The following is a 15,235-nucleotide window of genomic DNA, read 5'->3' as shown; positions in this document are numbered from 1 at the left end:
ATCTGGACCATCGGATGGAATATAATCAAAGGTAATGATCTGAGGGTCTATGATAGTAGAATAGGATAACATATACCATATAATCACACAAGTTTCAGCATAAGGGCATTTTAGTCAATTAAACTATATTAAAAAAGGAAATTTTTAGATTTTTAGGGATAATTAATTCATTTATTTTTAAAAATCTGAATATTTTAAATTAATTCAAAATTAGAAATTCGATTTTATTCTATCAGAATGGTAGAATGTTAACCATAAACTAGTAAATATATTCGTCGATTATATTCTGTCAGAATGACAGAATGCAAACCATAAACTAGTAAATACATTCTAAAAAGAATACACAAAATCAATTCTTGAACTAATAATATCCAAATAATTACATTGTATGATTATGATTCATTGAATAAATAACAACATTCTGAAAGAAAAAAGAAAAAAAAAACATCACAATCTAACAAAAACACTAATTTATTCTAATAGAATATTATTTTTTAGCAATACTTTATACATTGTAGCATAACACATTCTGGTATAATACACTCTCGTTCTTTATGTTTTCTTCCTTCTCCACATCAATGTTAGCCTCTTCAAAATCTAAATCCACAAAGAAAACATAATCAAGTTTCAAGCCATTCCTATCACAAAGGCAACAAAATCATCAAAAATCCAACAATAAACACTAATTCATTCTAAAAGAATGCAAACATTCTGAAAGAATGAATTTATATAAATAAATTCTAACAGAATACACACAAATCCATTCACACCTCATACTCAACTTTCACATCATAATAGACTAATTTCTTCTAAAAACAACACCAATTGGGTTTTTTTATACATTGCAAGAGAGAAAAAGTTAAAAAAAAAAAAAAAAAAGAAAAAAAAAAAAAAAAAAAAGAAAGCAAACACTAATGGTATCCTACTAAGAATTAGTCAATTACCAGGAATTTGGCTTGAAACATCTCTTATGCATTCTATCGAACACCTTCTGTGCATTATCAAATGCTTCTGTGTAAAAGGAAAATCACCAACAAACAACCATATAAGTGTGACCTGATGTGGAATAAAGAAAAGAAACAATAAAAAAAAATCAAATTTATTGAAAATCTAAGTGATTTGAAGTCATGAAGAAAAAATAAAATTGTTTAAAAAAATTATAAAACCTTGGAGAGGAGGCGTTGTTGGAGAGGAAATCAAAATCGAACTCACAAATGTAGAAATCAAAATCTGACTCACAAATGAACCGAAGTCTATTGGATTCGAAGACCACTCGAAATCACCCTCCTCCACCATAATTATGATGTTTGACAAAGCGCTTTCAACCACCGATACCATTGCCAACACCAATTGAGACTTTCCTACACCACCACCAAAAAGAAAACAAGATAATATATGCGCATACACAGATAGGCAGATACACCAGCAAAGTGACTAAGTGAGGATAAACAAACCTATGCATCAGGCCATAAATTGAAGTTGCGAAAGCAGAGTGCTTTAGAGTTACACTTCGACTTACTTATTGCGATCGAAGAAAACAAAATCGAGTTAAAATAAAGTTCAGGAAAGCAATCTATTCTTACTTCTCAGTTCGATATCTATTGGTCATGGCCAAGGGAACAGTACGTGATGCTGATGATCAGAGAATACCGATGAGGGGGTGGGGTTGTTAAGGTGCTGGGCGGTGGCTGGAGGAAGACCGATGATGAAGAGAGTCAATTGTTTTTTTTATTATGATTGAAGGTTTTAGTGGGGTAGGGTTTTAATAGGTAAATAAAACCATCAATTCTTAATTTTGGTTATTAATTATTGCACATGTGTAATATTACTAATGTACCCTTATTAATTTAATTAATGATTAAATTATTCCTAAATTCTCATTGGTGCATACATGCACACAATACTTGCTAGAAACATTTGAACCTAGCTCTACAAACAAATATATATATATATATATATATATATATATATATATATATATATATATATATATATATATATATATATATATATATATATATAACGAAAACAACGATTCAGAATGACGTGAGGCATAACGTCGACTAGAATGGTGCGGTTTTAGAGTCAAACCGAACCACAAACCACAAGGTACAGTTTTTGAATTCTAGAAATCTTTAGGTGCGGTTTTGCGGTTTTTAAGTGTGGTTTCGTTTTGTACCGGTTCGGTGTCGGTTTTAAACCGATTTAAACATATGGTGCGGTTTTTTATGTTTACTGGTACGATTTTTTTTAACCATGGTGTTCATGTGCAGATTTATGATTGTATGACATGCTATCATTTTGTTTCCTCATATTTAGAAGCTGTAATTTTGAGTTTTTTATGTTTTTTACTTGATCATTTCATTTACAACCCATATTCTCAAGCTCATTTTTTTTATTCAATTTGTGCTTAAAAGTTACAAGCTTGCAAGTTGTAGCCCACGTAGTGTTTACATATTAAACCTAATATCTAATTACTAATTATCATCAAGTTCAATATATAATATATGTATAAATTAGAATTATTTAGTTTTTTAAATAACATGTATAATTGTATAGTATAAATTAGTGATTTATTTTATTGTTAATAATCTTGATGTGTGGTTCGGTTTTGGTGGTCCAGTTTCTAGATAAAAATCGAACTGCACCAATAAATTCGGTTTTTCAAAAAAATAAAATCCGCACCATCGGTTTTTGCGTCGGTTTCGACTTTTCGGTTGCGATTTACTGCGATTTTTGTTTTATCGGTTCTGTTTTTGCTCACCCTAGTTTTAGAGGGCATAATAGTTTTAATGACGTCACTTACTGTTGTTTTGTATACAATTTATAATCATATATATTCGGTATATATAAATATAAAATTCTTAAAGAATTATTTTTTAGGCATGATAGAAGACGTGTTTTGCAACCAAGAACGTCTAGGCGAACGATGTATAAAAGTATTGCCTAGCTTGTGTTATTTAATTATTAAAAATATTAAAAACTATGTGTGAGACCCATGTATTATATGATTTTATTTTAAAGAAAAACTAAATACAAAATTCTAAACATTTAAGAAGTATGAATTTATAAGAAAAGTAAAAAAATGTTAAATTATAAAAATTAAGGTGTTTTTTTTTCTGTTTTAAATTTAAACAATTAATTTAGATAAATAAATAAAGAAAAATAATGAATCTTTAATTTAATAATTTTGAAATTATAAAAAGAGTTTATTAATGAAATTAATATGCATTTATTATTATATTAATATACTATCTAAAATTTAATAAAATGAGAAAAACCATAAAATGACATATAGAATAAACATTAATATAAAATAATCATTAGCAAAATAAATAAGAATGGGACATATATCAAAAATATTTTATTTATTAGAAAATATTAATTAATTAATAATTAATATTTTTGGTCTGCGTTGTTTGGGTTTTGATTTAAGGGACAATAACCGGGCCTAGTGATGGTAGCCAGTAACTAACAGTCTGAACTTTCCGAGAAATGATTATAATATAAGATTTCTGATTAAACAGATATTTATTAAACCGGGAATCATGGATCTGTATTTGAATCTTCTAATACAGTCCAAAATATGGTCAAATTTTCGCTTCTTAAATTAATACTAAAGACGACGATTATCATATCTATCATTCAAAAGATATGTAAGCGAGAAGCAAGGCTTCACATGTGACTACAATAATGCAAATGGATGGCAGTATTTCAGCATTAATTGGCTAAATTGAGAATATTATAAATAAATAAAACTACTATTTTAATAAATTACTTTGACGAATAACTGGGGCTTAAATGCAGCCATCGAATTGTATATATTATCGTACGATAGTCATATTTATCAATCGCAAAAATGGCACAACTTAATAATTACCATGGATCACGGTGGTGGGAAGTGATGAACAACAACAAAGACGAGCTTACTCTTGCCATTTCAGCAATGATTTTGATTGCTTTGTGGTACAGATGGACATCTTCAAGCTCCTCCAATGGTGGACCACCATTGCCACCAGGTCCCCGTTCATTGCCAATTGTTGGCCACCTTCCATTTCTTGGTCGAGACCTGCACAAACAGTTCCTTAACATGGCGCACAGTTATGGTCCCATTTTCAAGTTCTATCTGGGGAGCAAACTTCATGTCGTGATAAGCACTCCCGAGCTAGCAAAGGTAGTGGTTCGTGACAAAGATGAGATCTTTGCTAACCGCAATTCAACAATCGCAGCCTTAATAATCACCTACGGGGGCCAAGATATAGCATTCTCTGACAACAACTCGGATTGGCGTAACCTTCGCAAGATATTTGTCCATGAGGTCCTTAGCAACAAGAATCTTGAAGCATCTAGTTGTTTCCGAAGAGATGAAGTTAGAAAAACTATCAAGAATGTTTATACTAAAATCGGGACCTCAATTAACATTAGCGAGATTGCGTTCTCCACAGAGGCCAATGTTCTAAAGAGCATGGTTTGGGGAAACACTTCAGCTCAAAAACCAAAAGGTAGCCATTTTGGAGCAGAGATGCAGATGGTTTCTGCGAATATTGTTGAGCTCATGGGACAGCTGAATGTCTCTGATATCTTCCCTAGTCTTGCATGGCTTGATCTACAAGGCGTGGAGCGGAATATGAAGGAGCAACTTCGTCTGTTGGATCAAATTTTCACAACGATTATTGACGATCGAATCGAATCTAACTCTAAAAAATCGAAGTATGCAATTAGGAATGAAGGAAAGAAAGATCTTCTACAAGTGTTATTGGAGCTCATGGATCAAAACGATGGAATATCAATTAACCGGACTCAAATAAAAGCACTCATCCAGGTAATCTGTATTCAGTAGTCTTTAATTTTAATTATGTCGAAAGTCAGAGATGATATTCTTTCCAAATATCGATCATTCAGAGATAGATCCAGCAACATGAAAAAGAACACGTGCGAGTCAACCCTTTTTTCTTTACAAGGATAGGCAAAATGTCATGATGAATATGGATAAACATTTGTTGTATCAGGACATTATGGTTGCAGGAACAGAAACAACGACAACGCTGATAGAGTGGGCAATGGCAGAGATCATGCAAAATGATGACATAATGAAAAAGGTTCAACAAGAATTAGAAGAAATCGTAGGACTTGACAACATTGTCGAAGAATCTCATCTCCCCAAACTACAATACCTAGATGCAGCTATTAAAGAAACATTTCGGTTGCACACAGTAGTCCCTCTCATACTCCCAAGGTCGCCAAGCCAGGATTGTATGGTAGGAGGATACACCATTCCAAAGGGTTGTACAGTGTTTCTGAATGTTTGGGCAATCCATCGGGATCCTCGATATTGGGAGAATCCGTTAAAATTCAATCCAGAGAGATTCTTGACAAACAAATGTGATTTCAATGGAAGCAATTTAAAGTTCTTCCCATTTGGATCAGGGAGAAGATCATGTCCTGGTATTCCATTGGCCGAGAAAATGCAAATGTATATCTTGGCTTCGCTATTGCACTCATTTGACTGGAGTTTGCCGGAGGGTGAAGAGCATGACCTTTCCGAAAATTTTAGCCTTACACTAAAGAAAAGAGAACCACTCATCGCTATCCCATCACAAAGGTTGTCCAACGTAAGCCTCTATGTGTAAGTTCTTTGTTATGTAGATGGAATGCACTGTACCAATTTCTAGTTTCAACTTTTATTGGGTGTATGAGTAGTGAATAACTTTCGTTCTCTGGTTATGGTTATTATATGAGTTAATTTTAAAATAATTAAATATAAAGGTTAAAATATTTGACAATTTTGAATTTTGAAAAAATAAAAATAATAATAAATTTTTATAATTGAAATATTTTTTATCTTTTAAATTTAAACAGGTAATTAAATAAATAAACAAAAAAAAACTAATAAACTTTAATTCGGAAATTTTGAAATTAAAAAGTAAGAATGGAATTGATATTTATTTATAACTATATTATTGTAATTATTATATTAAAATATTATTTGAATTTAATAAAATATAAGAAATCATAAAATAACATGTGAAAAAAAAATTAATTCAAAATAACCACAAAATAATATTTGACAATTTGAATCCGAGTTTGATATGTAACAAAAAAGTTTCATTTATTAGAGTAGATAAAATTTATAACTCTTTTATATGTGTCATAACTCATAAAATTTATAACTCTTTTAAGGAATATAATAAATCGGATTTGTTTGTGTTGTATCACAAAATTTTTGGGTTATAAGAACCGGATCCAAAATTGGCAACCTCTTTTTGTTGGTGTCAGTGGTGGCCCTGGGTGTGTGAGTGGTGCGGCCTATAGAGCCTCCAATTTTAAAGGGCCTCTAAATTTGGAGACAATACATAGTATTGGTGTTAGAGTTTTTATAAAATGCATTTTAATGTGTTGTTATTTAAGAATATTAATGTTTAGTTGTATACATAATGTAAAATTTGGTTGCAATCCTAAATTCAGGTTAATTATGAAAAAAGAAAATCAACGAAAAAAAAACAAAATATTATCATAATTTCTATAATTTATAAATAATTTAAGGAAAATATATATAAAAAAACTATATATATGTTTCTAATATAAGTTCAATCAAACATTATAGCTTTTATAAAACTCACAAAAAAATAAAACCCTAACAATGTTAATAACGGTGCCAGTAGATCGTCGATGTTGTTTGTCTTTTTCGTTGGAAACAACCGTTTTTTGTCTTGAATCTTGATATCTCGTTAGGTTTGTGGTAGTCGTCTTGTTCTCCTCTAAGTCCTTCGATTGACTTCGTAACTAAAAGTTAGTATCTTTTATCTTTTTATAATCCCCTAAATCTCAATCGTGCTTAACTTCTTTCTCTCCTCAAATAAATGCTCATTTTCATTTGAATAATTTATTTATGAACTCATAATGAAGTAGAGAAAGAAAAAAAATGTTCTTGGTTTGTAGCTTTAGCTTTTCAATGTTTTGGTATAAAGGAGTCATATAATATAGTGTCTGGTGAATTGTGTCACTCTATCACTATGCTTTATAGCTTTAGCTTTTCAATGTTTGGAATAGAGGGTGCATTTGTAGATTTTATGGTAGACGTGGGGGAGGGGGATAATGGGCTTCCCATTTTTTGGCTTCTAGTATTAATATAATATAGTCTAATACTTGCAAATGTTAGAAAATAAGATTTTTTATGCTTTAACTTTTTTAACATTAACTTTTTGATAAATATTACAAATATATATTGTCAAGTTATTAACATTGATTTTTATTTTGAAAAAAAGATGGCTCTGTCTAGAAAATTCGAACTGTGTTGTTCTACATATAAAAGAAAATGAAAATAATAACAATTTATTCATAGTTAAAGATAATATATCAATTAATTCATTGTCAAACAAATACTTGAATACCATCAAAATTAAGAATTAGTTGTAAAAGAACATAAAGAAGAAGAAGTTGAATTACTTGTACAAGAAACATGGATGAAGCTCATGAAGATGTGAAAAAAATGGAGAAGAAGCTCATGATGTTGTGAAAGAACCTAAAGAAGAAGAAGTTGAACTGCAAGTGCCAGAAGATATGCATTGTATAGATGAAGACATAGCCACCTTGAATGGTATTGATGATGACAAATAAGATATTCCAGTAAACGTATATGATTCTAAAAGCTAGAACATTTAATGAGTTAAAACGTGATGTCGTTGAAATGAATTTACGAGATGTTTGTTAGAAACTTTGAGTTTCGAATTTAGTGCTAGAAAATTTACTTAATAATATTTTATATATTTTTAAGGGCCCTCACTTTGATTTTCGCACAAGGCCTCAGACATGTAAGGGGTGTTCATTTTGAGGGGTTATAGTAGTATATGTCATAGTTCCATTTTCACACCTAGATCTTTTGAACCCACATGTTTGAAGATCTTCCGGTTGCGATACAACAACTAGACGCCTTGATAACCACATGTGTTTCTAATTTCAACCTTTATTGTCTATATGAGTCATTACTAGAAAATAGCAAATAAAAAACACCAATTACGATAATGTATCAATAAATTTCATATTCCATATGGCACAATTGTTTTTTGACATATATTTAATACGATTTCAAATTAATAACGGTAATTGACTAGGAATTTATTATTTTTAAGATACATTGAATTTGTTTCCACTTATCTAGCCACTCTCTGTTTTACTGTAAAAGGAGGTTACAAATTTTTCCCGCCTAATGAACGGTTGATATCACGAATTTTTGGTGAAACACCTATATCAATCTTAGCCCTAAGGCACCACATACAACAACTCTCGATCTTTTGGTGAAAAGTTTTGTGGTATCTACAATTGAAACCCTAACACCACCGCCATAACTTTGGAGCACCACCACCCTCCAACATTGCTCACATCCAATACATGTGTTACACTTTTATTTCCATACGTCATATATTTTGGTAAGTAAATATCTTCTCATTTCGTAATACTAGGTTGATGTTTGTTTATCTCCTGCATCGTCAAAATTCCTTATATGATTCTTCATTCTTTATTCTTTCATCAACACCGAACCAACCTAATGCATGAGTATCATCCCTGATTCGCACATTTTTGGTGATGGAAAATAATCAGGTAACCACACGATGAGAGCTTCCAAAAACATTGTACAAATATATAAGTCAAGTAAAATTAAATGTATACTTTAAGTAATCATCTAATTACACATGTAACTAACTAGTTAGAAGTAAACTATAAAGGACAATCTATTTTTGACTTTGGCTAGCCAAAACCGTGTGGCCCTTAGCTCATGCCATATATTGTGTGTTGGTCTTTGTTCTTGCACTCCATGCTTGTAAGAAAGACCATACATTCCTTTATGACTATCATTGACTCAAGTATATATCTCTTAGTATATAAAGAAGAGAGAGTGAAAAAAACTAGCTAGTTTTTTTTACTTATTCTCTTCTTCATTTTATCCCATAAACTGTAAACTCTTGGTGCTTTCTTCCATCTCCATCCCTTGCAATTCCATGCATGTTTGGAATGATTAAGTGGCTTCTAGTTTTAAGGTTTATTTAGTATAAAATTTTAAGGATTAAGGATAACTTAATACAAGTGAAAACTAGCATGTTTTAGTGGTTTACTCTTGCTTGGTGTATACCTCTAGAAAGCTTCTACTTTGGAGCTTCATGTCTCACTTCATCAACTTCCATTTCCCTTGAGAATCAAAGACTTCAAAGGTTGTAATCTTTTCTTTTCTATGGTTGTTTTAATCTTTCCATGCTTTTCAAAATGATTCATGGTGTGTTAATCGCAATAATCGCTTCCTTGTCAAGTCCCATCAATCAATCTAGTACCATCTCGAACAAGGACCTTTAGTCCTTAAAGTCAATCATCTTGCATATTTTTGCACCATTCGGACCCAAACCCCTATGGTCACTTAGGCCCGAAGAACTACTATAATCATTCTCTAACCTTAATCATACAATCAATAGGGATGGAAACATGCTACAAAAAGAACCATAGTGTCATAACACACTATCTACCATCTACTAATTTGTTAGTAACTTCTTCGACCCTTCCTGATCCCCGTACAGATCTTGTGCTTGTCGTAGTATCGGCCCATACCACCTTCCACACATATCCGTACCCATCCCAAGAATTGTTTCGAATTTCCCAAGTCACTACTCACTACCATTACTAAATGTTCTAACACCATATACACATGCTTACATGAGCACACACCACTCTTTTCCTAAACTCTCCTTCTAGGATTCTTCTCACTCATATGACCACACTAGCATATTTTAACACTTTTCCTATGTTACTAGGAATCCCAGCTCACCCTATTGTCTCGTTAGGAAATAAACTTTTATCAGTAAGAAATAACTATGTTATCTCGTTGGGAAAGAAACTTTTATCAATAAGAATTAACTATCATACAAATACTAACTACATCCAACTAGAATTAGGTAGTCCTTCGACTAAGAGATCATGCACTACAACGGTTGGACTCAAACAAGAGTTATGCATTAAGGCTAAACCAAGCAATCTGAAACTATCTAATTCTAGGGAATGCAATAATAACATATTCACATAACAGTTAACTAATATTGATATTGGTTTCAAGCAGCACAAAACAATCAACAATAAAGCATTTAACATTCAAGTAGCACATAACGAGAAATTCCTACGCTAAAAGGCATCTTAAATATCAGAAAATTCTAGCATGCGATTCCTGAAAGATCCTTATCCTACTTACTAGCATGCATTTCTAGTAGTTCGCATATCAACATATATATATATATATATATATATATATATATATATATATATATATATATATATATATATATATATATATATATATATATAAAACAAGTATGGATATTTTGGGAACCAATTTCCTGTTCGAGCTCCGGCTGACTTAACACGTCGCATCACCTTTCTCTTCTTTATAAAATTCAATTCAAAAAGGTTTGTGAAAATTCTCAGATCCTTAGTTTGAGTTTGGAATCACACAGATGTTCATCCAAATCCCTAAAACAAAGTCTATGATACCAACTTGTAACGTCCCATTTTTCGAACCAAAATTTTCATTTTTAAAATTAATATAAACACCAATGTTCATACAATAGTAATCAATGTAAGACCATTTGTTCCATAAACCAAAATCCATAATTAGAGTTATCAAGAAAAGCATCACGAAATCTAGAAGTATAAAATTTTCGATGTGTGTGTACATGTAACGCTCGTAGATCGGGGCTAGTCAATTTAGAGACGATAAGCGTCAAAAATGACTTTTTTAGGAAAGATTATTTAGAAGGATTAATCTTAACTAAGATGTAGTTTACGTTACGAGGTTTCCGAATATATAGAGAACATCGAAATCCGAGTTATAATGAAGAAGTCATGACCTGTCGAAGTTTCACGACAGAACCGGCACGACACAGCGCGACGTAAACAGTGAATTTACATTTGAGCAATATTTATCCAAAACAATCTAAATGAGAATTGAAGATCTCATCGATAGTAGTGCAACAACGGAAAAACGGACGAAAACGAACATCAAACGAAGGAGTTATGAGTTTATAACGGAGTTTTTCTGTCCCGGCCTACTAAAAATAATATATAAGTAATATAATTATAATATATTAAAAATAAAGTCAAAATTAGCCAATGGAATCTAAACGAGAGTTGTAGAGCATAATCTCACCTTCGCGTCGATATAAAGAACGTCGAAAACAGAGTTCGTATTCGAAAGTTATGAATTTCTAAAGTTCGGGGCGCGAAACCCCAAAACTGTCTGATACCACGACGTGGCAAGCAGTGCCACGACGTGGCTAGTCTTCTGACACCTCCGGGAGTCCCCCAGATGCAACTTGCGATGACGCATGCAGTGACGACCAAGCCCACGATGTGGCAAGGGCCAATTTTGCCTTATGAATAGATTTGAAGGGTCAGTCGAGTTTGGTTGCTCATTCTCTCATCTCTCACCCATATTACCTCGATTTACATGTAAAGAAGTACCCCCGAAGCCCCGATATCATCCCGAGACCCAAAGCGAGTCCCGAAGCCCGAAGATCCTGAGAAGATCAATTCCCGAGCCGAAGCTCTGCCCGCGAGGAGCCTGGTTTTTGTGAAGATCTTCCAGATCTACCAAAGAATACTACTTCTGCAAGTCGTAGTGTTGTCTGATCATCTTCTGATCAAGTGAGTGTATAGTCCCTTTCACAAACACGTTTTTAATACAAGTATTGTTTGAATGTATTAAGTATATGTTTTGTGTGAGTGTGTAGTTACTTTCTTCTAACTCATAGATAGGAGTTATTCTGTATGAGATACGTTTTATGTGTATGTGTCTCATCTATTATTTGGAATGTGTATTGGATGAACATGCTATACAGGTTTTAAACTATGTATAAAAGTGTATATTTATATCTACGAAAATGTTGGGTAGAACATGGGTAGATGGGATAGTTGGTGACTTTGGAGTTAGCGCCTATTGTATAAACCTTAGTGACTATGGAGTTAGCGCCTACTGTTAAGTAAACCTTGGTGACTATGGAGTTAGCGCCTATTGTATAAGCCTTGGTGACTATGGAGTTAGCGCCTATTGTATAAGCCTTGGTGACGATGGAGTTAGCGCCTATTGTATAAGCCTTGGTGACTATGGAGTTAGCGCCTATTGTATAAACCTTGGTGACTATGGACTTAGCGTCTATTGAGTAAACCCTGGCAACGATGTGACTTCGTACCTATACCTTAGGTCGATCCTTAAGAATGAAGGATAGATGATTCTTAGGGTAGATCCTTAAGATAAATGGAGATAATGAGGATGGGTAATTGGGTTGATTGTTTGATGATTAAATCTAATAAATATATTATTGTGGGTTGAAAACCCTATATGCTCACCAGGCTCCCAAGCCTGACCCACTCAGTTTTCTTTGCATTACAGGTAATGACACAAGAGTATAAGTTGGTGGACTTGACGAGAGATTTTGGATTATAGATCAGTAGTTATAAATAACTGTTGTAAGGTCTATTTTATACTGCTTATTCTTTTGGTCTGTATCAAAACATGACATCCCAAGATTTTGTTATTTAATGAAAATACATTTCTTTAAAGAAATGCTTTGATAAATTCTTATCACATTTTGTTTTGGGAGCAAATTCCGTAACTGTTTTCTTCAAACGATTACTCTGATTTATAAAACAAAGGATAAACAAATCGGTCTTTTTTGGCCGTGAAATTGGGGATGTCACAGTACAGTTACAACTTTGCCTTCTCACGATCTGACGAGTACCTGAAACACATGTAATTCACAACTATAAGAACAAAGATTAATGAGTTCTCCAAAATACCACATATAACACATAACAATGGGCCCCCATCCTAAGGGTATATTTCAACCCATGTGAATGTTATGGTCCACCCATAGTCTTAAAATTACTTCCGTTGCTATAATCCCACTACAGTCTTTCTTGCTATGGTCCATCCATAATCTTTCACACAATTACTATGGTCCCCCATAGTCTTTCATAAAAATGATATGGTTCCCCTACAGTCTTCCATATAAGTCACAAAGATAAGCAAACATATCATGACACATAGTGTCCTACATAATATAGTGAGAAGACTCACTTGAATCCTAGAGTTGAATCTGATTACCGAAGTCTCAAAGAATCAGATACATGAACCGTCTAAACCAATCACAGACTGAACCTCATCCTAAAGTTCAAAACCTCCAAGTTTGATCCAAAAAGTCAGACCAGTCAAAAACTCAAATATCAATGCCTACACGTCATGACCGTTGACTGGTCGTCCCGTGATCCACTAAATGATAGAATAGTTCAAAAAAAATTCCACAATCTTATTGTAACCCTAAACAAGTTTTGCCGCTAAATCTAGTTAAGCAATCTTCCTCATTAAGGACTTAATCCTTTAAGTCCAAAAGCTCAAAACTTTAGATTTGTTTCTCACAAGGGTCTTAATGAATAAAGTTTTTCCAACTTCATCCATAAGCAAAGCTAAATCACTCCATAAACGAATCCCTAAGTCCGAAAGTATCCAAAACACACTTATCCTCATGAATTAAGAAAAGAGGGCTCTTGCATGCGCACTTATTCCATTATGTGATTAGATCTAGAACTAAAGATAAATCAAAAGCTCAAGAGCTCTCCAAACTCAATAGAACAAGCCACAAAGGAACCAAAACTCATAAAAATGGAGCAAAAACCCAACAACTCATAGATCTATGGAAGAAAAGGGATAAAACTTAGATCTTTGAAGTTACTGAAGGGTTTTGAGCATTCTAACACTCCTAAGGTGTACATGCAACCCTAGATGCTTTGGATCTATATTTTATCTATTATACATGCATACATTCAACATGAAATACAAGTTAGATGACATACCTTTTAGTGTAGTTGAAACCTTGGACCATTAAGAACTTAGTGCCCCAAGTGTTGCACCTCAAATGGAATCACACAACACCACCAACAAATGGAGGAACTTGAGAAGATGTCACTTGCACTCATAAAATCGGCTTGCCCTCTTGTGTTTCCACTAGTGCCAATTTCATGAGCTAGATGGGGTTCTTATATAGTGTGGCTTGATTAAGGTTACACCATGCAAACCCTAATGTGCATGACTTTCCATATTCCTCATGCTCCATGGGTTTAAACCTCCATGTATCATCCATGGGTCACCACATGGGTTTAGCCCAACATAAGTAACTATGGATCACAAGCCCACATTATAAGAATGAATGATTTACATAATCAATCCCCATATATTTAATTAGTCTCTTTTGATCACAAAATTAATTCCAAACTAATTCTTGACCAATACTAATTAAATAATATGATTTCATATTAATATATTAGAACTTATGATATATTAATAAATCATATTAACCTCTTCTTAGTTATCCATCCTTCATATTGTTCCGGTGCCATGCAACCCAAATGGACCATGCTACTCTCGGGTCACGTACATACCAATAATAGTTATGGGCTTAGACATCTAATCCAATAGTCTCCCACTTGGATAAGTCTAATAACTATTATTGCAAGCATGACTCCAGCCCGACTAGCAATCGTAGCTCTTAAAAGTCGTTGTTGACCTAGTCAATGACGAATCCATTAGATAAGGGATCATATATTCCTCCATTCTAGATATCATATGGACTGAGACGTGGATTTTAATCATTCTTTCTGTCCATCTGTTGTTTCCCAATTTCTGATTTATGACGACTGACTAATTGAACAAATCAAATCGGTCCAGGCTTGGCCAAGCACTTAGGGGTGTCATCACTAAATCATCGAGAGGCCCACATATATCGCTTTTATCCATGTGTGGTAAAAGGAACGGATAACTTCTCCCTAAATGCTCGTTTGTATTTACTCATCAAATTATACACAACAATATGTTTTATAACACCAAATTACTGGTGCGTTTACATATGACAATGTGCAACCGAATCGCAACTACAACTCACACATCTCCGTTTCAAGAATATAAGATATTATCGTCTCACAATCACTCGTGATAAAATCCATGAAGTGATTCAGATGAGCATGGGTTGAATCTAATACTCGAATCTTATTCTAGGAGCACTCAAGAACTCTGCAGCTATGTCCTAGACAAACTACAAACCCATTCACGAAATTCTTGCCTCAATACCTACTTCCAAAGTATGATTGATTGTGGATGGTTTGAATAACCTAGTTATTCGGGAAGTCAAAACATGCAAAGTGAAACACA

At 33.2% G+C, this 15,235-nt stretch overlaps 1 protein-coding gene across 1 annotated transcript; it reads left to right on the top strand.

The window, feature by feature from the left end:
* The first annotated feature begins 3,784 nt into the window (after positions 1 to 3,784).
* LOC111890216 (cytochrome P450 76C1) lies at positions 3,785 to 5,758 on the top strand. Its single transcript, XM_023886368.3, has 2 exons — positions 3,785 to 4,822; positions 5,010 to 5,758. Exons 1-2 carry the CDS (start codon positions 3,860 to 3,862, stop codon positions 5,628 to 5,630), a joined length of 1,584 nt encoding a protein of 527 aa, XP_023742136.1. The 5' UTR covers positions 3,785 to 3,859; the 3' UTR covers positions 5,631 to 5,758.
* The last annotated feature ends 9,477 nt before the right edge of the window (positions 5,759 to 15,235 follow it).

This window comes from Lactuca sativa, chromosome 6 (genome assembly GCF_002870075.4).
Source record: "Lactuca sativa cultivar Salinas chromosome 6, Lsat_Salinas_v11, whole genome shotgun sequence".
In the NCBI taxonomy this organism is placed as follows: domain Eukaryota; kingdom Viridiplantae; phylum Streptophyta; class Magnoliopsida; order Asterales; family Asteraceae; genus Lactuca; species Lactuca sativa.
The sequence above is the reverse complement of the archived record's forward strand: the minus strand, read 5'-3'. Positions and strand labels throughout refer to the sequence as shown.